The sequence below is a fragment of the Castor canadensis genome, chromosome 2 (genome assembly GCF_047511655.1).
Source record: "Castor canadensis chromosome 2, mCasCan1.hap1v2, whole genome shotgun sequence".
Classification (NCBI taxonomy): Eukaryota; Metazoa; Chordata; class Mammalia; order Rodentia; family Castoridae; genus Castor; species Castor canadensis.
The window spans coordinates 131,876,087-131,900,165 of NC_133387.1; the positions used below are offsets into that span (position 1 = coordinate 131,876,087).

The following is a 24,079-nucleotide window of genomic DNA, read 5'->3' on the forward strand; positions in this document are numbered from 1 at the left end:
TTGGTGCGTTTTCTACTTGTCTACAATTTCCTCACTAGGAGGAAATAATCATGAAGCTGCCAGACAAGAATAAATAATAACTGAAAGGAAGGATATGATCACTTGTAATCAACTTTGGTTTATTTCAAGTGTGTACCAAAATATATTCCAGGCACCTCTTCAGATCATTTCCCATTATCATAAACCCTTTGCTGTCATTCCAAACTGCCAGAACTCTGGAAGTCAAGTGGTCTAGCCCCTCCACCCAGGAATACAGGTAGAATATACATGATGGGGAAGCTGTGATTTTTAGGGCTGTAGATGTTGAACATTAATCGGTGAAAAAGATTAGTGACAAGTTCTGTACTTGTTCCTGTCTCACTCTGACCTTCATCTATTGCACCAGCAGACTTAGCTCTAGCAGCCTTCTGGACAGCACCCACACTTAACCCTAGGGTAAATGCTACATTAAGTCTTGATTTTTCAAGAATTCACTTACAATATAAAACCCAAGCTGCAATACTTCCCCAAGTTTAGATTAGTTAAGAGATTAGAATAAATTAACTGGGGAGCAAGTGGGTAGCACCCAGCCCACAGGGTCAGGACACTTCCTAAACCAGTCTTGTTTGGTTTTCTGGTCTGAATAGGATCTAAGGAAGTCACCAAAGCCATTGAAGTGTGATCATTCTCCCAGAATTACTTGTAGTTCTTCCAGATCCTTCTGGAAAGCTGAATCCTAGGAAGACAAAGAAAACAAAAATAAGGTTTAGGGAAGAAGCTCAGTGGTTGAGTGTTGGCCTAGCATGCAATTAAAAAAAAGTTTTACCTCATTAGTGACATCTGGCAGCTCTAAGGCCAACTTCATCCACCTTCTGGCTTCAGAGTTTTTCCCTAATTCTCTATAGCACTGAGAAGAGACAACAATGAAAACTTTGGGAGTACGTGTGCTTCCCAGTTCCCAGAAAACAGGCAAAGGCCATGAGCCCATTCCCCAGCACCAATAAACATTCTTCATTAATGCTAAACTGGTTGAGTTTACCTTGGAAATGTATATTCTTCCTGCTTTGGAAAATCCTGGCTGTAGTTCTTCAGCCTGAAGACATTTCAGTAAATAGGGTCATAAATTTAAGTGAAGCTGAGTTTATTAAATAGATTTCAGTCCCTTCCCAACCAGAAGCCTCATTCAGTGGATCTGGAAAACTGTATTTTTTATAAGCTCTCAAGCTATTTCTGATTTTTCCACATACCAGGTAAACAAAACTGCCTCGTGCCTCAAACTCCTCCCATTAAAGGTCTCAGGAGAAACAGGTTACCCTGACATTCTGGCTGCTGCCCACCCTTCCCTGATACCTTTAAGAAACTCTGCAGGGCATCCTGTACAGTCGCACTAGGAGGGCTTTCAAACAAGGCTGTTGCAGTTTTCTTTTCTAGCCAGCTCAAGTGAGAGACCTGCCACCAAAATATCAAGATGTAAATAAAAGGTTTTTAGAAGGATCTTCAGGAATACTGAGTATTCTATAAAAACAGTAGCTGGGTGTGGTGGTTCAATCTGTAATCCCAGCCCTGAGAAGGCTGAGGCAGGAGGATCATGAGTTCAAGGCCAGCCTGAACTACATAGCAAGATCCCGTCTTAAAAACATACACAAGGAAAAGAGTCATCTACCAATAACATGAACAATTCAGAGGAAATGAGACTTGAGCCAGAGCAGACTATGGGAGCTGAGGACCCATCAGAAATCAGTGTCAGGTAGATAGGACTGTTATGTCAGGCCCTGGGCAATATCTCACCTGGTAGCACCACCTGCCAAGAAGAAAGTGAGCTCTGGGGTTTTCTGGCTGGAGGGCAATGGTTTTGTCCACATGTTCCTAAGGGGAAAATAGAAATACAACCACATCAGACCAGAGTTGCTCAGGTAAGAGCAACAAGGCACTGAGGCTGTGAAAAAGACATTCTAAGGGATCTGGGAAGGAGCAGGATATCTAGACTAGACCAGCATAAGGGAAGGAGAAGCCTATCCTCACCTTAAAGCTAAAGCCACTCTGGATGCGTCTCTGGATGCCCTCATGCTCAGCCAGCTGACCACAAAGCACTGCATACCTAGAGGGGAAGCAGCAGCAAGCTCAGGGATGAGGACTAGGTGCCCGCACTGCCCCTCCTCCCTCAACTACTGCTGACAGTATTCTGTCAGCACAGACCTCTGCTACCAGTTAGTATTTAGCAACAGTGGTAGGCTTACAAGTCTCCTAAATATTCTAAGTATAAAAAGCTGCCCTCCCTCCACAGGAAGTCTCTCCTTTAACACTTAAAATCATTTCGGCGAGGTCTTAGTCCAAATCTCCAAATTCCCCTTTTCTCATGGGAGTATAGTCGTAGGTATCTTAAAACTTGAAAAAGCAGGGTAATTGTAGTTCAATGGGAGTGCGCTTGCCTAGCATGCATGAAGCCCTGGATTCAATCCTCAGCACTGAAAAAAAACAAACTTGAAAGACTGACTATTGTCATTTTCTAAGTAGACACTAAAAGAAGGTCTCCTTAGCCTTAGAATTATACAGGTAGTCTTTATTAAGATTCAAGTGGTAGAGCACCTGCTTTCCAACTACAAAGCCCTGAGTTCAAACCCCAGTCCCACCCAAAAAAAAAAAAAAAAAGTGTTTATCATCCTATCTACTTGGGAGACAGAGATCAGGAATATTGTGGTTTGAAGCCAGCCTGGGCAAATAGTTCCAGAGATACTATCTTGAAAACACCCAACACAAAAAAAGCTGGTAGAGTGGCTCAAGTGGTAGAGTGCCTGCCTAGCAAGTGTGAGGCCCTGAGTTCAAATCCCATTTGGGAACCAACAAAAGCAGAGGAAAAAAGACCCGTTTTGGCTCTTCCCTCTATGTCCTTCCTGCCAGCAGCACAAATCAGTTACCTTCCTGAAATCTGTCTTTATAAACAAGGTCCTAGGAAGACTAGAGGTGGAACTAAGAAGCTGTGCTAGCAGAGTAGCTCAAGTGGTAAGAATGCCTGCCTAGCAAGCTTGAGTCCTACCCCAGTACAATAACAAGAAAAAAGCTGGGATATGCCTTTATTTAACCCAAGCTACTCGGGAGGCTGAGGCCAAGAAGAGTGAAAGTTTGAGGCCACTTGTGCCATTTAGCAAGACCCTGTCTAAAAACAAGTTTTTTAAAAGGAGCTGGAAGTTTGGCTCAGTGGTAGGCTGCATAGCACAAGGCCTTCCGTTTGATCCTCAAGACCACCAAAAAAAATAATAAATTCAGTAGACATTACTATCTCCCTCCCCAAGCACTGTTTCTAGAAGCAGAGTATACATTAGTTGAGTGTCTAACCAGACCCGTGCTGGCTTTTCATGCATTTGCTAAAGATAAAACACTTCTAGAGGCTCACTTCATGTTTAATACAGACAGCTGTTCCTCAGGAATCGCTAAGAATGTATGCTGGTTTTCATCTTTGGAAGGTGTAGAAAGAATACCTGGCCTGTAAGAAGAGCCCTTCCAGAGAAAGTTTCAGCAACTGATAGAGAAAAACTACTCACTTAGCTAACAATGTAAAGGCAGAGATCTGGAGAGCCAGTGTAACAGTGGGAAAAGAAATACTTTCAGTAAGATTGAGACACTATTGCATGGAAGTTGACAGAAGTTGGCCTCCTAAGAGACCACAAAAAGGGTTAATGTGCATTTTGTAGGGGAGGGGGTCTATTTTTTGTACTGAGGATTGAACCCAGGGTTTTATGTGTGCTAGGCAAGCATTTCGCCCCTCCATAAGCTAATAAGCTGACCTCTGAACTTCCTGGGAGTAAACTCACATTCACTTTTTCTCATGCAAACAAAGCAAAGAAGCCAAGATCCACCACCAGCCAGTAAGCACAGCTGGGGAAATGAGCTTGTGCAGGACAGGGGAGCTGCAAGTAGTCCCAACCTCCCTAAGGAGCCAAGAATCAACAAGTTTTGTAGCTAGGATGACTTAGAAAGTACTTACTTCTCTTAACCCCAACAGAAAAAGGCTTGTATTCCCCCCCTCACCCCCATTGCCTCACCCCCAAAGCATCTCCCAAAGGAAACTCTCTGGTCCCTAGTGGGGAAAGGAGTGCTGGGAGGGACCTGTAGAAATTCAAACTAGAGCTCCCCCTCCTGGTTCCTTGGACAAATGCCTCTGGCCAGAATAGAGATGCAAGGGCTCTCAGTGCTTTGGCCCTTGCTGGCTCTTCCCAGAACCCTAAAGGGCGTTATTACCACTGGTGACTTTCAGCACTCTCATCCCCCTTCTCCAGAGCAGCCTCTGCTTCTTCTTTCCCTGAAAAACAAAGGTAGATCCAGAGTTAACATGGGCTCCCATGCACACTTCCTCAAGAAGCACTTCATGAAAAAAAGCCTCATTCAGCTTCTCGGGGACGACTTCCACTTAACCTGTCTGCCATCAGCAGCTGAGCTACCTTTTTTTTTCTTTTAAGATAGAATCTCACTGTGTAACCCCAACTGCTCTCACACTCAAGATCCTCCTGCCTCCAGCTCCCAAGTGCTGGGATTACAGATGTGTAGCACCACACCTGACTCAAGCTGTCTTTACCATACCTACCTAGTATGCTTGAAGCACATTTTAGCATTTCAAATAAAAAAGGATCCATCAGAAACTATCCCCAACAAACCTTACTCTTAGACAGATTGTATGATATCCATGCATCACTAAAACTGTAAAATTTTAGATATGGCTGTGTTTTATTGGAGAGAGGATTCACAGGTTTGATAAAATGGTAAAATTCTCAAAAAGATCTACAATCCAAGAACGTTTATTACAGCTCTAAACCAAAACTTTTTTTTTTTTTTTTTTTTTTTTGTGGGACTAGAGTTTGAACTCCAAAGCAGGCACTGTACTGCTTGAGCCACACCTCTAGTCCATTTTACTCTGATTATTTTGCAGATGGGGTGCCTAGACTGGCCTCGAACTATGATCCTCCCAATCTCAGCCTCCCTAATAGCTTGGATTATAGGCATGAGCCGGTGGTGTCCTGCTAAGCCAAAGTGTGTGTGTGTCAGGGCGGGGGTGCTGAGGATTGAACTTGCTAAGCCAAAGAGCATGTGTGGGGAGGATTGAACCCAGGACCTCACACATGCTAGGAAAGCATTCAGCCTCTGAGCTACATGCCCAGCATAGGCCAACACTCTTTGACAGGAGCCAAATGCACTAAGGTTTTGCTGAAAGTTAGCAAATGTGAGGCCCTGTGTTTAAACACCAGTGGGCAGAGAGGGGAGGGGAGTTTGGACACATGAAAACTCCTAACAAGGGTCCTCTAGAGTATTTTTTGAAACTAAAAATTTTTTATTTGTATATATTCATTTACAGAGGGGATTCATAGTGACAATTCCGATTAGGCTTATTTTGTACATTGGTTAGCTATCACCCCCACTGTCTCTCCCTCGTCTATAAAGTATTAAGGAGACCTCCAGACAAGAACCATCATGTCTACCCATCGGAGAATAAAGAAAACACAATGAAATAGGCTCTCCTTGATTAAAATGGACAGGCATTGAACATGGAGAAGGTGGAACACAAATGGAATATGTTGAGGTTGTAGGCTGGCTAATCCGAAATGTTTCCTAATATTTGAGTGATAATTATATTGTTTTCACAACAAATACAACTGGGGGAGGGTGGCAGTGTGAACTGAAATGACCTCAAGCTTGCTAGGCAAGCACTCTACCACTTGAGCCACACCCCACCCCACAAATACAGTTTTTAAGACAAATGACAGTAGGGAGCCCATAATCTCAGCACTTGGGAGCTGAAGCAAGAGGATAGAGTTCAATGTCACCCCAGGCTACACTGTGAGACCCTGTCTCAAAAAAAAAGAATTGATGGTGTGTGCTCTACATCCTCCTTTCCAAACAGAAGAACAATCCCACCAATGAGGGATATTGCCTCTTAGAGTATTTTTCTCTGCACCCTTCAAAGTGCTATCTCAGCCTGGTACCAGGGACTCACACATGTAATCCTAGCTACTCCGGTGGCAAAGAACAGGAGGATCAAGGTTCAAAGCCAGCCCAGGCAAATAGTTCACAAGACCCTATCGAAGATACCCAATACAAAAAAGGGCTAATAGAGCGCCTGCCTATCAAGGAAGAGGCCCTGAGTTCTGCCCTCAGTACTGCCAAGAAAAAAAGAAAAAATACCCAACACATAAAAGGGCTGGTGAGTGGCTCAAGTGATAGAATGCCTGCCTATCAAGAGTGAGGCCCTGAATTGAAACCCCAGTACCACCAAAAAATAAAAAGTTCTATCTCACTAGGAAAATAACAGTGAATAATGCAACTAGTTTCCTGCCAAGCTAAACAAAAGGAGTAGACAAGACACTGCCTGAGATCCACAGAAGGCCTGCCTCCTGGTGGTTCAGAATCTAGAGACAAAACAAAATGACCTTTAACCCCAGTTAGGATGTTTCCTAAAGGCTACAATTCCAGAGTGGAACCTTCAAAGGCATCCTCTAGTCATCCAACCTCCAGCAGGAACAGACTTATCCAAGGGGGCTACACTGAAAAGCCAGACCAAACAAGTGCTGGCTGTGGATGCTCCTCTAACCACTGTCCCCACCTCTGCCTTCAGTGTTCATGATGATTACTCACACTACTAAAAACTGACCAGCCCCTTTTGGCTGAGCCAGCACCACAGAAGTTGGCAAAAACAAGCACCTTACAAAAAGTGGCAAAAAGGAGCCAAGAAGAAAGTGGTTGATCCATTTTCTAAGAAAGATTGGTCTGACATGAAAGCACCTGCTATGTTCTATATAAGAGGTAATGATCATCAGGACTCACAGCACCAGAGCTGCATCTGCTGGCCTCAGGCCAAGAGTCATGTTTAAAATGAGCCTTGCTGATCTGTAGAATGGTGAAGTTTCATTTAGAAAATTACAGCTAATTACTGAGGATGTTTGGAGCAAAAAACTGCCTATCTTCCATGGCATGGATCTTTCCTGTGCAAAATGTGTCCTGTGGCCAAAAATAATGGCTGGCCATAATTGAAGTTCATGCCATTGTCAGTACTACTGGTTGGTTGTCTATCCTGTGTTGATTTTACTAAAAGAAAAAAAAGGCACCTATTAGATACAAAGATCTCATGCATAGCACCAACAGGACTGTCAAATCCAAAAGATGGTAGAAATCATGATCCTGAATGTACAAATAACTTCAAAGTGGTTAAATTGATTTCACACAGCACTGGAAGAGAGAAAAGGCTTGCCAATCCATCCCCTTTGTATCTTCATTAGAAAAATAAAAACACTAAAGTCCATGTTTAAATTGGGAAAACTCACAGAACTTCATGGAGAAAGGTGGTAGCTCTAGAAAACCTACTGGGAGCACACATGAAGCCCTGAGTTCAAACCCCAGTTCCACTAAAAACAAAAGCTACTGGGTTGAGACCCCTGTTCAAGATGAATGAGCTGATGGGACATGAACCACCAGTCTGAGAATCTGTTTAAATAGACTTCATAGTGACAAATCCTATTGGTTGGAGAAGAGGGGGAATAAGAAATCATTAAAGGAAGAGGAAAGATTATTGTTCATACCAACAGGCAAAAAATCAGCCCAGATGCTGATCAGAATTGTCACCTGAAATTTAGGAGGGAAAATGAACTTTTTTGTTTGGCGATATTGGAGTGTGAACTCAGGGCCTTGTGCTTGTTAGGTCTACCACTTAAGCCACACCTCCAGCAGCCTCAAACTCTTGATCCTCCTGAGTGCTAGAATTACTGCTGTGTACCACCCAACAGCTGAAAGAAGAACGTTCCCTCCTGCCCCCAGCAGTACTGGGATTTGAACTCAAGACCTCACATGTGCCAGACAGGCACTCTATTACTTGAGCCATTCCACCAGCCCTGAAAGCAGAAACTTTTTGAGAGAAAAAAGCAAACAGTAACTGAGCACCTTTTAAAAGTTCCAGGGACTTTTCTGAGGGTCTGTATCAGTAAACTTTCGACTCAGCATGTCTTTATTCATCAACAGAATTCAAAAGCTTAGTATGTTGACCTTGTCATTGAAGGTTCGATAATGTCTGTAAAAGCATATTTATGTAAGTAGGAGAGGAGACGAATCCAGTTTAGATAGTTACCTTGAGATAATTAACTGGACCAGAGACCTAGAAGCCCATTGTTGGTACCTGGTGCAGGGTGTGTGTGGCTAAACAGGACACTTCAGTCTGTCTCTCTGCCTCTGTCCCTTTCTCAGTTAAAAATCCCTTCATTTTTCATTCCTGGCACCACTACCACAATTTACAGGGCAATATACCTGATGTGATAAAAAGAAAAAGACAAAGCTACAACACATAATAAATCTCAGGAATGCACATCTAATTGACTAGACTGTGTTTGTTGTTTTGATAGCTAGGGTTGGCCTAGAACTCTATGTAGCTCAGCCTGGCCTAGAACTCACAAGCCTCCTGCCTCAGCCTTCCAAGTGCTGGGATTACAAGTGTGTACAACCATATCCACAGTGTGCAGTAAGTTTTCTGACTACAGATCATCATTCCTTCTGTGGCAGATTTTTATAGTTCCTCTAAGGCCCTTGAGATGAATGTCTCAAAATAATTTGCAGCTTTCCTGACAACTTCTTATTCTCCTAAGAATTACAGCCCTTTTCTGTTTTTAAAAACTGCTGTCATATATCCACCACCAGATCCATCACTACTAACATAGGGATGGCCAGAGCTTCAAACATCAAAACTGCTCCTCTTTCATCAGTTCATAATTTTCTTCCTGTTGTCCACTATTAATTTCCAAAATCCTAATTCCTATCACCACCATAAACCACTGCCAAAATTTCTTCCTTCATCATAACAATCATGTGCTCCTCCATCATAATGTATTCACCACCCTGAATTCCAGGTCCTTCCAGCACCACCATAGCTCCTCTACTTCAACCAGGATCACCAGCATAGTTGCTACATTGCCTCCATAACTACCTCTGCTGTTTCAGGTGTGGTATTTCTGAACAAGAATTTTAGAAACTATCATGAGCATCAAAAGTTACAAAAGCAAATCCTCTCTTTTCACTCTGCCTGTTTTCTGTAACTTCTAAGGCTTCAATCTTGCCATACTTTTCAAAGTAATCTCAAGTTACATTCTTAGGTAACCTCTTTAATGCTACCAATAAAAATTTTCTTCATTGTTAGATGGCACCAGGCTTTACAGAATCCTCCACAGAAACAGCTCTCTTTGGTTCTGCTATATATCCATCAACAAGCTCATATGGTCCAGCACAAAACAAAAGCCCCTGCAATGTTTTGTTTGGGGGTCTCTGCAAGTGTGCTCCATTTCTCAAAATGTTCTCAAACTATCACCTGAAGTTTATTTTTTATTTTTATTCTATTTATTTATTTGCGGTACTAGGGCTTGAATTCAGGGCCTACACCTCAATCCACTCCACCAGCCCATTTTTGTGATGGGTGTTTTTCGAGATAGGGTCTCTCAAACTATTTGCCCAGGCTGGCTTTGTACTGTGACCTTCCTGATCTCTGCCTCCTGAGTCACTAGGATTACAGGTGTGAGCCACCTGTAGTTTCAAAGCTCAGACCACCAATAAGTACCTTCCTCAACTGCTTTGGTTCCTTTGAATCATGGCCCTCTCCCTGGCAACAGGAGCTGCAGAGTCAGGCTGGGGGTGACTGGGCAGCAGTTTCACCTCTTCTTTGAGATCTAGGTCTTTTTTTTTTTTTTTCAAGTCCAATTTTCTCTTAATTCATGACTAACATGGCCGAGCCCAAGCCTGGCACAGGTCACAAGCACCCTCCCCTCTCCCCTCCAGGATACTTAGGCAACAGACTTGCTAAGTGGATCCTTGGGACTTCTAATAATCTCCCAAACTGCTTCTCCTTGGTGCCCTCCATATATACTTCACTCGTTATATTCTCAGAACACCTGCCCACAGGCTCCATGACTGAAACCAGATACCTAAGTGGCAGGCAGAACCTCCTCTGGTTAAGAAAGGAGGGGAGTGAGAACAAAGAATAATGCTTCTGTGATACAACTACTAAAAACGTGCACCTGTGTTACCCTAGCGTCAGGATGTGCAGGTATGTAGACTGTGCTGTGCTTTGCTGTATTATTTTTTGCGGTTCTAGAGATTGAACCAGCACTTAATGCCTGCTAGGCAGGTGCCCCTGGGCTAGCATTTTAGTGATTCCCAAGAGCCCCAGCACGTGGGCCAACTGCACCTGCACAGTTGACCACCATCCTACCAGGAACCTGCTACACTTACCACTTAGGGCATATGACTTCTTGTCGCTCACCTCCTCAGTGAGCTCACACATGTCACTGTAGGCCCGGGCCAGACGCCAGAGAAAGTCTTGTCTGCTTCCATACTGTAGACCAAACAGAAAGGAATGAGTCCTGTCAGCCATGGAGAATGGGGCCCTGGCCTTCCCCTGCTCCATGAGTTTGAGTTTCCAAGATAGTGCTACAAATCACTGATAGGGGCTAACCCCTGTGCCATGTGCAGTTAACTGATGACTTATCTGTAGTGATAGCTTGCACAATTGCAGGGGAAGAACATTCTGGTCTCCTGATGCTGCCAGGAGGAAAGGTCAACGCCAAGAAGATATAAGGAGGCATAATGAGATGTCTTTCAGAGACATATGAAAAAATGTGAAGTTGCCCACAAAAAAGGGAGAATTCTAACTTTGGGACAGAATTTATACCTGACTGGGCATAAATTTCATCAGCCTGAGTAGAAGGAAACTCTGGATGAGTGACCTATACAGTTGTCACTTGTGACAGATACTTCAAGTAGGGTAGGCTCTGCCTCAAGGAAAATAGAAGAGATGGGGGTGCAGGAAGAGATTCCCATCCTTTCCACATTTTCCTTATGGAGAGCACTTTCTGCGGTTCTTTACAGGAGTCAATAGACTATGTTCCTCTTCCCTGGGGGTTGGGAGTGGGGATCTCTGGGGCAGGCAGTGCACTGGCCTCAGGGTCCACACTGGGCCTCCTGGGAGAGGATATGCAACCTGGAGGATGGACACAGCACCAGCCATTTCACCCACATTTCCCTTTTCATGCTGCTTTGTAGGGTCACTAGCTACTTCATTCCTTAGGGGTCAGGAAAGAGCCAAGGAGGGAAGAATGGAGGGAGGGAAGGGAGAGCAGGGAAGGCAGCCACAGCCTGAGCCTCACCGCCAGCTTGTTGTTGAGCAGCAGCTGAAAGCCCTCCTGCCTGTCCTGCTTACTGCCGTGGTGCAGCTCGTCAGCCTGCTGCAGGAGGGGCAGCACATCCTCAGGGCGTGAGGAACCATTAGCCTCCAGGGCACCTGACACTGCCTCCATCTCCAGGTCCAGAGAATCTTTTCTCCCCATCTTTACAGTCTCACAGCTCACTTCGTCTTCCCCGTCCTCACTGTCCTTGTCAGAGTCCCGCTCGTAGTCAGACTCAGCATTGGCTGTTGTATAACTGGCAGAGAATTGTAAGTGAATGAGTTAATGAAGGGAATTATTCAGCTCAAAGCCTCTCAGGTCTGTCCTCCACCCACAAGGAGGGGCTCTGGCACTGTTGTCCAGTGTGCTAAGAATCATTCTCATCACTTAAGAGCAGAAATTGGTCTTCAAAAGAAAACTTCCAGCCAGACACTAGCTGTAATCCTAGCCACTTAGGAGGCTGAGATTGGGAGGACTGCAGTTTAAGGCCAGCCCAAGCAAATGGTTCGCAAGACCCCATCTCCAAAATAACCGGAGCAAATGGACTGGAGATGTAGCTCAAGTGGTAGAGCACCTGCTTTGCAAGAGTAAAGTCCTGAATTCAAACAAAACCCAGTCCCATCAAAGAGAGAAAGCGTGAGCAAGCACAAGCAAGCTTACTATGGAAACTATGAGCTGGGAGGAAAAAATATTCAACCAGCTGGGAGCTTTGTGTTGATCAGGTTTAATATGAGAACCCTGTTCTTAGCTACTAGCAAAACTTGCCAGAAAATTTAAAAAGACTGGAAAAGAGGACTAGTGGAGTAGTTCAAGTGGTAGAAGCCTACCTACCAAGCGTTAGGCCCTGATTTCAAATTCCAGTTCAAAAAAAAAAAAAAAGCCTAGAAAGATATATTCAGAATGTTGCCAGTTAAGACAGACACTGGTGGCTCATGCCTGTAATCCTAGCTACTCAGGAGGCAGAGATCAACAGGATCATGATTTGAAGCCAGCCCAGAAAAATAGTTCACAAGACCCTATCTCGAAAAATCCATTACAAAAAAGGGCTGGTGGAGTGGTTCAAGGTGTAAGCCCTGAGTTCAAGTCCCAGTACCACAAAAAAAAAAATGTTGCCAGTAGACCTTTCAGGGTAGGGGAATACAAGGTAGTTTTCTTCTATCTTAATATTACACAATTGCTTCAATAAGCATGTATTCTTTTTATAAATAAATATTTAGCCAGGCATGGTGGTGCATGCCTGTTACTGGGGGAGGCAGGAGGAGTTCAAGACCTTCTGGTGTCATGGTTCACATGGTAGAGCACTTGCCTAACAAGCATAAGGCTGAGTTCAAAACCCAATACTGGAAAAAAAAAAAAAAAATTGTGCAAGATCAGTCTGGGCTACATTAGTGAGACCCTGTCTCAAAAAAATAAATAAATAAATAAATGTTTAAGATAAGAACTGGGGGCTGGCAGAGTGGCTCAAGTGGTAGAGCACCTGCCTAGCAAGTGTGAGGCCCTGAGTTCAAACCCCAGTACCACAAAAAAAAAAAAAGATAACTGGGCTGGCACTGAAACAAAAAAAAAGGCAAGAACCACTAGACTGATCACCAGGCTAACAATTCGATTATTATCTTTATCGCCATAGGCACCCGCCAGAACCAACATGAGTGGTGCCAGCATCTGAGGCCATAGGCAGCCACACACATCCATTCTCTTTCTCAATTAAACTTATACCTGTGACCAAGGCAACAACTAATTCTCAATCACAACAGAAGCTCTTGAAAACTCAGGAACATGCAAGAGTGGTAGGGGCTATTTTGCAGCTAGAAGCAGGAAAACCAGCAAACACCACCCTGAAAAGATGTCCCTGGGGCTACCATAGGCCAGGTGGTTCCTAGGGAGTCCCAACTCTGCCACAAAGAGGAAGCCAAGTTTCTCTTGGATTTGTGTCTCCATCAGCAGCTGATTAGGGTGTTTTCCTTAATTGCCAATTAAGTCAGACAATCTTACTGGACAGGTAAGAAGGCAGGAGTTTCAGGGGCCAGAAAGAGGCACCAGTGTCCCCCAGACTGAGTGAGGGAAAAGTAGGGTCTGTCCAAAAGCACAGGAATGATCTCTGGTCATCTGGGGGAAAATCTTCCACTTTCCTGGAGTGAAGGATGAAGGCAGGCTCCTATGAAGGCAAGCTCCTTAGGCCTGGTGCAAAACAACTGAAGGAGAGAGAGATGAGGGAGGCAAAATCAACACAAGACTGTCTAAAATTGGGCTGAGTGCTGAAGGCAAAAATGCTGTTCCACTAGAGTCAGACAAGCAGGTGGAGCAGAAGGTACCAAGTGGGCAAACAGACTTGGCACCCCTGGTCTAAGCATGCTGATTGCTTCTTCCAGTCTGACTGAAAAAAGCCCCAGGAATATCTGCAAGAACTTGTGATGGTATTTAAAATCGTCCTAAATTCTCCTCTTAAAGAGATTATTGAGGCCGGGCACTGGTGGCTCACACCTATAATCCTAGCTGTTCAGGAAGTAGAGATCAGGAGGATCTCAGTTCAAAGCCAGCCCAGGCAAATAGTCTGTAAGACCCTATCTTAAAAACACCCAATACAAAAAGGGCTGACGTAGTAGCTCAAAGTGAAGGCCCTGAGTTCAAGCCCCAGTACTGCAAAAAGATAAAAAAAGAGAGAATACACAAGCATCTTTCTAATATTTTGCAGTAAAACTTCAGAAGTTAAAGGGACAAGGATTCAAACCCCAGTACTGCCACCGCCCCCCCCCCAAAAAAAAAGACAAGGAAAAGTGGCATCAGATTTTACAACCAACCTTGGTAGTGATGAGTGAGACCACCCAGGGGCAACCTAGAGAAAGTTCCAACTGAGCTCTAAGACTTGGATGATAACTGCCCCCAAATGAAAAAAGTCAAACCACAGCCTCTCTGCCCAGTCAGGCCCAAAGGCAAAAGGGTAAGTGGTTTATCTGGCGTGAGGAGCTTCAGTGCCATCGGCTCCCTTTGCTGGAAATAGGGAGACCATATTCCCAAGATGTTGAGAGAGTTGAAGATGGGAGGCTCTATGTCTCCAGCACTGAGGGAGGGAGTGCTGCTCTCACCCCATAAGGCTGAATCAGGATGCAGTGCTGCCTTCCCCCTGGGGCCTAAAGGCTGGAATTCACACAGCCAAGGAGAAGCAGAGGTCAGGAAGGACCTTGTTGGGAGGGTGAGAGCTGATAGAGTCCTGTGAGGCAGGGAGGTTCCAATAAGGCTGGCACAGGGAGGAGCAAACCCACTTCAAGATGTTCTACCTCACATGCTGAAGCCCCACAGCCTGGCATCAGCCAGGCTAACCTGCAACTTATCACGTGCCTGAGATTAGGCCAGTCTCTCACCTTTCACCTCCCACACTGCTAACCCAGCCCTTGTTGCAAATCCACCAGAGAGGAGGGGCTCTTCTGACATGGCCTAGGGCTTCTGAGATCAAGTAGGGACCTTTGAAAAGGGCCTTTGGACATCTAGCACTCAAGAGGAACACATTGTTCCCACAGTGGGCAGTGTTCCTTAAGGACAACCCACATTTCAGAAGCCAAGAACTCCATTACCCACATTTACCCCTCCTGGCAGAGGGGCTGAGCCACGGGCATTCAGAGATGCCCAAGCTTGGACCCTGACCCTGAGAGGCTTTCAGTGGCAGGAGACATAGGACCCAAGCTGAGTGAGATAGGTGCTCAGGAATGAAGCTGAAGAGGCTGTGGAATCCCAGTGGCTGGGGCACCTGGGAAGGCTGACTGGAGGAGCTTGTGTTCTAAGACAAATTGGGTTCTGCCCTGGAGCACCCATTGTTTGGTACAATGCCCAGGAATAAGCTCACAAATCTGCATAATGATTCTGCCTCTCCCATGCGAATCAAAGTTATTTTATTGATTTGGAAGAAATAGGGAATATAGCTTTCAGTGGAATAGAGTACCCATCAGAGCTCAGTCCTTCACCCCTCAAAGAAACTCAAGCTATTGGCCCAAGGCCCACATGCTCACAGCCATTTTGGAGTTTGTGGCCTCTTCCCAGAATTTCCCCTTCACCTATATAGCACCTGACATGACAAAAAGAATTATTCACCATGGCCACTGCCCCAGATAGCAGCCAGCTGAGGCAAAGTCTTGCACCACTTACTGGCTTTCATGTGCCACAGGATGGTTCATGGGGCTGAGCCTGCTGGAGCTATAATTAAGAAAGCAACCCATCCCTTTGTCCCATCACAGGTGGCTGGTAGCCCCGCTCTGCTCCTAGTGGCCTTGGGAGATCCGGTGAGCACGTCAAGTAGTGAAGCTCCCACTCTGGTTCTCACTGACCCCAGGGTTTGGGTTTTTGTTTGCGGCAGGGAGAAGTACTGGGGTTTGAACTTAGGGCCTCACTCAGGTGACAGAGATCAAAAGGATCAAGGTTCAAAGCCAGCTTGTGCAGATAATTCTCAAAAATACCCAATACAAAAACAAAAAAAAGGGCTGGTGGAGTGGCTCAAGGTGTAGGCCCTGAGTTCAAGCTCCAGCACCACAAAAAATAAGTTAAAAAAAATACAAAGTTCAAACATCAATTTCCCATCCAAATGACCTGCTTCCTTGGGTGACAGAGAGACGCTCATTAGGTCTCAGTGCCCAGTGTCAACTATTTCGTCCTCTCTCTCTTTGCCATCCAGATATGTCATATAGTAATTTTACTGTTGTAAGATGAGCTAAGGAAACTGAACTGAAAAGGCCCACTTCTGCCTTGCAAATACAGGTAACAGGATCAGACAGCCCAGGTAACATCAGTAACAAATGCAGGCTAGAGCTCTGTATGAAGACTTCACTTGTTTTGGCTGTGAGTGCAGCTCAGTAGAAGGCAGTACTTCAGCTAAAGAGAATCTGTAGAGATCATGCTAAAGGGCTAATTTTAGCTTCTTATTTCCATATGCACAATCATAGTTAATTTAGCCACTTAAGACTGGTATAAGTTTGGTGTTCTCTGTAGTAGTCTGTTCCTGAGGAAGAAGAAAGGTCGGCAGAGGACACAAGGAGCGATCAGTCTCTAAACCTCATGCAGGTTACCTTGGTGACTGGGATTAGCAGCAGACAGGCAGATGCTACCACCAACAGCATCAGACTGTCCTTGGAACCAAAGTTTTAAAATGATTTGAAATTTGAAATCCCTTAGCTTGACCAAGCTTGGAGAAAGGTATCCTCAGATTCCTGCCTCCTGTCCAGCCTCACAGTAAGTCCTTGGTAAAACCTTCTTGGTCACTGAGAACTTAGGACAATCACCTCTACACTGTAAAGATTCAAGGGAATGTGGACAAAGCTCCCCAGTGAGATGAAGGTAATGCCCAGGGAGTGAGCACATTCCAGCAGAGATCTCTGCACAGGCACTCAACAAAAGGAACAAAGTCATGAAACAATGCTTTCCAAATCTGTCGATAACACAGGAAAATGCCCAAACTAATTTTAAAAAGTCATGATGCAAAAAAATAAATCAAAACCTGGGTGTAGTGGCACATGCCTACAATCCCAGCATTAGGGAAGCTGAGGCAGTAGGATCACAAGTTCAAAGCCAAGACTGGGTTATATAGTGAGTTCAAGACCAGCCTGGGCTCCACAGCAAGATCCTCTCTCAAAAAACAAAACAGGCCAGATGCTGATGGCTCATACCTGTAATTCTAGCTACCAGGGAGGCAGAGATCAGCAGGGTCTGGTTCAAAGACAGCCCAGGCAAATAGTCCTCCATACCCAATCTCAAAAATACCCAACACAAGAAGTGGCTGGCAGAGTGACCCAAGTGGTAAAGCGGCCAAGTGGCCTAGCAAGTGTGAGGCCCTGAGTTCAAACCCCAGTACCACATACGAAAAAAAAAAAAAAGATCAGGCTGGGCACTGGTGACTCACATCTGTAATCCTAGCTACTTGGGAGGCTAAGATCAGGATGATCATGATTAAGACCAGCCTGGGCAAATAATTTGTGGGACCCCATCTCTAAACTAACCAAAGCAAAATGGACTGGAGGTATGGCTCAAGTGTAGAGCACCTGCTTTGCAAATGGGAAGCCAAATTCAAATCCCACTCCCATTCCAAAAAAAAAAAGTCGACTTAGGAAAATAACAGATGCATGCAATAACCACTGTTAACATTTCCTTTTGTCTGAATGACATAAACTGGATGGGGTTTTTGTTTTAACTGTTCTGAGTTTCACCTTGCTTCAAAAATTATTTACAGCAGCTGGGTTTAAATTTTCCATTGAAAAATAATACTCTAACCAACCCCAGCCTGGCTACAGGCACAACTGCCTCCAGGAGAGACTCACCCCCCTTCGCTCTCAGCATCGGTGAGCACAGCTCCAGAGGAGGCAGTGAAGTAGACAGAGCTGGAGCCAGTGGAGTCACTCCTCTCCCGGGCAAACGGGAACCTGCGCCGCCGAGCCACTCTCTGGTTCTCTTCTATGTGGGATCTGGAAAGGAGGCCCCATCCATCCTGTATCTTCCCTCACTACTACTCCCCCTCCCGCCCCCATGAAGAGGCCAAAGCAGAGAAAATTCTGGGTCTCTTCCCTCAGGAGAACAAGACAGCTCCCTGGGCCCAGCCTGCATGGCAGACTCACTTGGGCAGAACAAACTTTCAGCTGCTAGAACAGACCAAGAGGGCCCAGAAGCAGCTTGTGCAGGTAAGGAACCAAATTAGGTTAGAAGGTATAAAACTTCCTTCTTAGATACAGACAGCAAAGGTCAGAACACACTACAACAGGACTGGAAGCGTGACTCAAGAGATAGACAGCCTGCTTTGCAAGTGTGAAGCCATGCATTCAAACCCCAGTACCACCAAAAAAAAAAAAAAAAAGCACTGCAGCAGAGAAAGCCACAGGGGCAAAGTCAAGGGGGAGGAGCTGCCTTACTCACCGGACCTCCCCAACGATCTCCCCAGCAAGCCCCTGCAGGCTGATCCTAAGTTCCTCCACCTCCCGCCTCAGTGCCACAAGACTGGTCAGCACAAAGTCCAGGCGGTCCAGCACCTTCTCCTGCCCTTCCTGTGGAAGGCTTGGCAGCACTGCAGCATCTCCGGCCTCACCTGGGACAGCCCGAAACTGCATCACTGAAGAAAGGGGACAGGAGACAGGGATACCCATTGGATAAAGAGGATTCTAGAACACTTCTCATTGGAGTTCGATTTACAGAGAAGACCTTGAGGCTCAGATAGCATAGATTCACAGCATAATTCATGGTGAATTCCAAGTAACTATCCAGAAACAAATGGAGATTCCAATATCTAAACAGGGGCTATCTGCTCCAAGAACCTGCCACACCAGGGTCCTTCCGCAATGCTGCACACAGAAGATAATGTGAATGCTTGCACGGGTGTATCCAGACGGCAGGACAGCACCCTACTAGAGTAAATGAAAAACCTTTACCTGCCTTTACAGCACCAAACGCCAGGCAGTCAATACCAACTACACAGCAACAGTTCACTCAGATTCTGATCTCCCACTTCACAATGAACAGGAAAGAAAACTCTACTTCTCTTGAGAACTACATTTAGTATTATCAAAGAGGGAAAAGAGTGTCAGGCGCCAGTGGCTCACGCCTATTAATCCTAGCTACTCAAGAGGCAGAGATCAGAAAGACCACAGTTTGAAGCCATCCTGGGGAAATAGTGTGCAAGACCCTATCTTGAAAAAAACCATCACAAAATAGGGCTGGCGGAGTGGTTGAAGGTGTAGGCCCTGAGTTCAAGCCTCAGTACTGGAAAAAAAAAAAAAAAAAGGAGGGCAAGGAGAAAAAGCTGAGTCAGTTGCCAAGAAAGGGTACAATGGAGAAAACCCAGCCAAACCCCAGGAGAAAAACACCACTGCTAAGCCTGCCTGCCCAACCCCCAAACTCAGCACTAGGTGAATTCCAACAGTGAAATGCTAGCAGCGTGGGAGCCACTTTGGGCAACTGGACTGAAAAATGAAAAGAGGAAAAGAACTCAGGAAGGCGGGACCCACAGGACAGGCGAGCACAAATCCCTTATTAAAGGAGCGCTAGTAATAACCTAGGCCAGACTACAATACATACCAAACAGTGTTCAACAATGCAGCACACACCAGGACTGTTTGGGGGTGGGACTGGCAGGAGGGGGTAATATGAATCAAGCACTTTATACATATATATTTATTTATGAAAACAGAATAGTGAAACCCGTTAAAAACTGTTCAATGAGGGGGAGGCAGATAAGAGTAACAGAGGGGTGAATCTGATCAAAGAACATTATATGTGTGTATGGAAATGTAACAGTGAAACCTTTTTTTATAATTATATGCTAATACAAAATACAGAAAAGAAAGAATGTAGAGCAAGAAAGACACATAGCAACGTGGCCACTTCTCCAAACTCAGAAGACAGATTACTGCTAGGAAGTTACAAACAAATGACAAAGCACAAGGAAAGGTAAGACAGCACACTGGCCATGCCACACCATGGAAAGCTGAGGGTTGCAATCTAAGGTGATAACTCTTGGGAAACTCTTCCAAAACTAACTTTCCCAAACCATCGTAGTTAGAGAAAACACTCATTTCCAATTCACATTGTGTGAGATGACTAAAATGGTCCTCATTACACTGTTGATCCTCAGCAGGGGAACGTTTGAGCCAGCCCTCCATACTTTGCTCAGACGAGTTAAACTGAAGGCTTACCACGCTGAGCGCACAACCCACTTCAGCTGAGGCTGGCTTCCAGCCACATTCAGCTTCAGTTGCACGAGTGTGCGCCCAGCTCATACTACAGAAAGTACACTGGGCCGGGTGAGCAGGCCCAACCTTGCCACTTACTGTGACAACCTTGAAAAAGTTACACAATCTTTCTGAATCTCTCTTTCCTCATAAAAAAGATTAAAACAACAACAAAAAAAAAAAGGATTAGTCCCCCAAATTCCCTTCAAATTCTAATGTGTAACTTAAAACATAAACGTCAAGAGTTTTAATTCCTGCAAGATTACGTATTCCTTTGCCTTCTTTTGGACTGTTCCTCTACTTAACACACTCCTCGCCCCACACGAAGCAAGTGCCTTTAATGCACACACAGTGTCACTGTGGCCAGGACTATAAGTGAAAGCTGCAGTCTTTTCGCAGGATGCTTTCCTGGGGTGCTAGGGGAAAGTACATAGAAAACGAAGACAGCTTTCCTTTTCAGTGTCTTTCCGAAAAAGAAACCCTCAGGCACCCCCTCCGCCGCCCTGTCCCACAGGCTCTGCCAAGGGCCACGTGGACCCCAGGTCCATCTATAGCAATGACCTCGGCCTCAAACTCACCCTGGCGCGCGGGCTCTGATGTCTCCGCGTAGTCCAGGGAGTTGGGCAGGCTCTGGTTCCGGCCACGGCGCTGAGTCCGTCTCCATCGCTGGCTGTAAAGGACGCACAGGACTCCAAGGCCGGCGGCGGTGCCCAGCAACAGTCCCAGCCCGGCGCGGGAGCCGCCCAGAGCCCCCAGTCTAGACATGCCGCACCTGCAGCCCGGCCGAGCCGCGGGGCAGACGAAGAGGGCGGGAGATTCGGACCAGGAGAGATGCCTTTGCCCAACCTGACCTCCCGACTACCCTCACCCCAATGCGGACCTGAGGTCCCGCCGGCCCCCTGGCCCTGCTACCGTTCCTCCCACCCCGCGGGAAGCCGGGCACCCCTCCAACGCAGCCCAGGACCCGGATCACACAGCCCCGCTTCCGAGCCTTCAGCCACACCTCGGCCTCGCCGCAGTGCAGACGCCACGCTCGCCACCCTGGCTACAAATTCCGGGCCTCCCCTCGCACCGCTGGGAGCCGCTCTGGGCTCAGCAGGAGATCAACTCAGACCTTTACCCCGCCGCCAGCCACCATAGTAGCAGCCCGCGCCGCGGCCTCACGCTGTCAGTGACCGTGACGTCATCACACGGCGCCTCCAAGTGGGCGCACCGCCAGAAGGCGCGCAGAGATGACCTCACGGATCTTGCCTCTCGCTCCGGCTCCCGAGGGCGGAGCCCAGGGCGCTCGAGGGGCGGAGCCCGCAGCTTGAGCACCAATAGCACGGCCTGGTCACACCAGCTACCTGCTGTCGGGTCCAGGTGCTCTGGCCGCGCCACGCTTCCTTCCTTCGCTTCTTTACATAGTTTAGGGATTTTTCTACTCAAACCTTGTACTAAGTCCTAAACCAGGTGAAATCAGAACAGGGAAATTGTGGGTTATCTGCCAGGTTGGGAGCGCGGCTCAGCGGCGGCCCGGGGTTCCATCCCCGCAGTAGGGTGTTAAGCTGTTTCCATAGTGAATCTGTGAAATTCATTTATCTGATGATAAGTAAGATTTTTAAACATTTGGGTGAGGCTGAAACTTGAGATAGCTTAAATTGGCTCAGATATCATTTCACGGAGTTTCGTTGGGTTTTTGTTTGGTTTGGTTTTTGGGTTTTTTTTACAATACTGGGGTTTGAACTCAGAGCCTAACACTTGCTAGGCAGCCACTCTGCCAGGCCTGTTTTGTGTTTGAGTTTTTTCGAGATAGGTTCTCATTAACTGTTTGCCCGGTCTGGCTTCGAACCATGATCCTCCTGATCTCTGCCTCCTAAGTAGCTAGGATTATAGGTGTGCACCACCAGTGCGCAGCTGGTTTGGGTTTTTAAGATAGGGTCTTAAACCAGGCACCGCTATCTTCCAGCCTCATCTTAATGGAGTGATGGGATTACAGGTTCTTACTACCATGCCTGACTCCATTTTGGGTTTATTGTTTTTACCCGTGTTGATCAGTTTTTCTGGGCTAACCATTGACTCTTAAATTCTTTTGTAATTTCCTTTTACACTTGTGATTTTATGAAACTTCTTGTAATTTTAGAAACTAACACTGACTTTGTAGACATGATTTCCTTTTTATTGTATGTATTTCTTAAGAGTTGAAATTGTCACATGTGCTGGCATGTGTCAGTAATCCCAGCACTGGGGAGACTGAGGCAGGAGGATCTCAATTTCTGGGCTACATAGCCAGACCCAGTCTAAAACAAGAAGAAATTATAATTTCTCATCACATTGTGATAAATATATACAATGACTATGTGTCCGGTCTTTTGTTTTCAGACAGGGTCTCACTGTGTAGTCCAGGCTAGCCTTGAACTTGAGATCCTCCTGCCTCAGCCTCCCCAGGGCTGGGATTAGAGTCTCTGGGCCTGTGGGCTTCAGTTTACTAGGCAGGCCTCTACTGCTTAAGCCATGCCTCCAGCCCCTTTGACTCTGGTTATCTGGAGTTAGCGTCTCACTTGGCACAGGCCAGCCAGTACCATAACCTTCCAGTTTCATGCTGCTTGCTGTTGCTGGGATAACAGGCACAAGCCACCACACCCAGCTTTTTTCTGTTGAGATGGGGTCTTGCTAATTGCCGCCTCTCTCCTGGAACAGTGATCCTCCCAATCTCAGCCTCCTAAGAAGCTAGGTTTACAGGCATGAGTCACCAGTGCCAGGCTATATGGGCCAGTTTCTAAGAATTCCTAATTTATATACATTCAAACCATTTTTCTGCTGTAGCAACAGTGGAAATATTTCAGCCAGTCTTCTCAAAATGCTTGACTAGACTTAGATACTTATCTTTAAATTGTGAGGTGTTTTATACATTATAAGAATAAGTTTGATGTATATTTACATTGTAAAGAATGAGGGCTGGGGGCATAGCTCAAGCAGTGGCGTGCCCAGGAGGCCCTGTACCATCACAAAAAAAAAAGAATGAAAGCACTGAGATCACCTATAGTTTAGGGAACAGAGCTTCATCAATACCTGTTCTCATTTTTTGTTTGTCTGCAGTGCTGGGAATCGAACCCAGGGCCTTGTCCAAGCTAGGCAAGCATGCCACACCTCTCTGGTTCTCTCTCCCTCTTTTCCTCCTTTTCTTTCTTTCTTTCTTTTTTTTTTTTAATTTTGTTGGAACTGGGGTTTTAGCTTGGCTTCACACTTGAAAAGCAGGCACTCTACTGCTTCAGCCACACTTCCAGCCCTTCTATGGGTTCTTAAAGATTAAACTCAGATGCATGGCTGAAGCAGTGGAGCACCTGCCCAGCAAGTCAAACTCTAGTACCACCAAAAAGATAAGAAAAAAAGAATAAACTCAGTTCCTTTTGAAATACATGAAAGGATTAAGTATGAATGTTGAAAAAGTGTTTTTATAATATCTTTCCAGTATTTTTCCATTGTTCTGGGTTAAACAGGTACCACTTCTGTATAAGAAAAAAATTAACTTTATTTTCAAGGAAACAAACTCATTTCCTCTGGGAAGCCTTCCCAGCTCCACTCCCCACCACACACACACACACACAAACCTTGGAGAGGGAATCTCTGTTTCTTTGCTCCCTGGGCTCCCTTACTCCAGAACACTGGGATTATTTGCTTTCTGGTCTGTGTACCCACCAGACTGCTTGCCCTCCCAGGGCAGGGCTCATACAACTGACTCCTGTCCCTGTCTCCTGAGCCTATGGATGCAGAGCCATCCATAAAAGCTGAACAGAAGAAGGAAGGAGAAGGAAGGGATGGAGGAAAAGGTCACTTGCAGAAGGACGATTTCTCTCCTCTTTACTGGGCGGGAGGCAGCTCTGCTAGATAACGGGTCTTGGTGAGAGGCGGGAGAATTCATTTCCCCTGAATATTAAAGATGCTATCAGGCATGAGGCTGCAGTGCAGTGCACTACTTTGTTTGGATGGAGGACTCTATCTTAGGCTGCATCTTCAGACCACCTTTGCCATCAAAATAAAGTCCCGACAGCCTGAGCCATGCATGGCCCTCTGTCCCCTTCCCACTCCCTCCACAGCCCAGGGGAGAGAGGTGAGCAGAGCAGACCCCAAACTCCTGTCCTGCCCTCTGCCAGGAACATCTGCCTCCTCTACCTGGCTCTGCCTAGGGAGGTGATAGTCGCCTTACCCCTGCTAGCTTATCTCTTAAGGTCCTGAACATTTTCGTTT

The 24,079-nt window shown here is 45.9% G+C and overlaps 1 protein-coding gene across 1 annotated transcript; it reads right to left on the bottom strand.

Annotated features, from left to right (window-relative positions):
• Positions 1 to 98: 98 nt before the first annotated feature.
• Rmdn3 (regulator of microtubule dynamics 3) lies at positions 99 to 21,059 on the bottom strand. The gene is made up of 13 exons (XM_020176071.2): positions 20,856 to 21,059; positions 20,431 to 20,624; positions 18,045 to 18,237; positions 17,456 to 17,599; positions 11,142 to 11,415; positions 10,228 to 10,330; positions 4,216 to 4,276; positions 2,002 to 2,077; positions 1,768 to 1,845; positions 1,330 to 1,428; positions 1,019 to 1,072; positions 806 to 886; positions 99 to 715 (listed from the first exon to the last, which is right to left on the bottom strand). The coding sequence occupies exons 2-13, from the start codon at positions 20,615 to 20,617 to the stop codon at positions 662 to 664; spliced, it is 1,404 nt and encodes a 467-aa protein (XP_020031660.2). The 5' UTR covers positions 20,618 to 20,624; positions 20,856 to 21,059; the 3' UTR covers positions 99 to 661.
• Between the last annotated feature and the right edge of the window lie 3,020 nt (positions 21,060 to 24,079).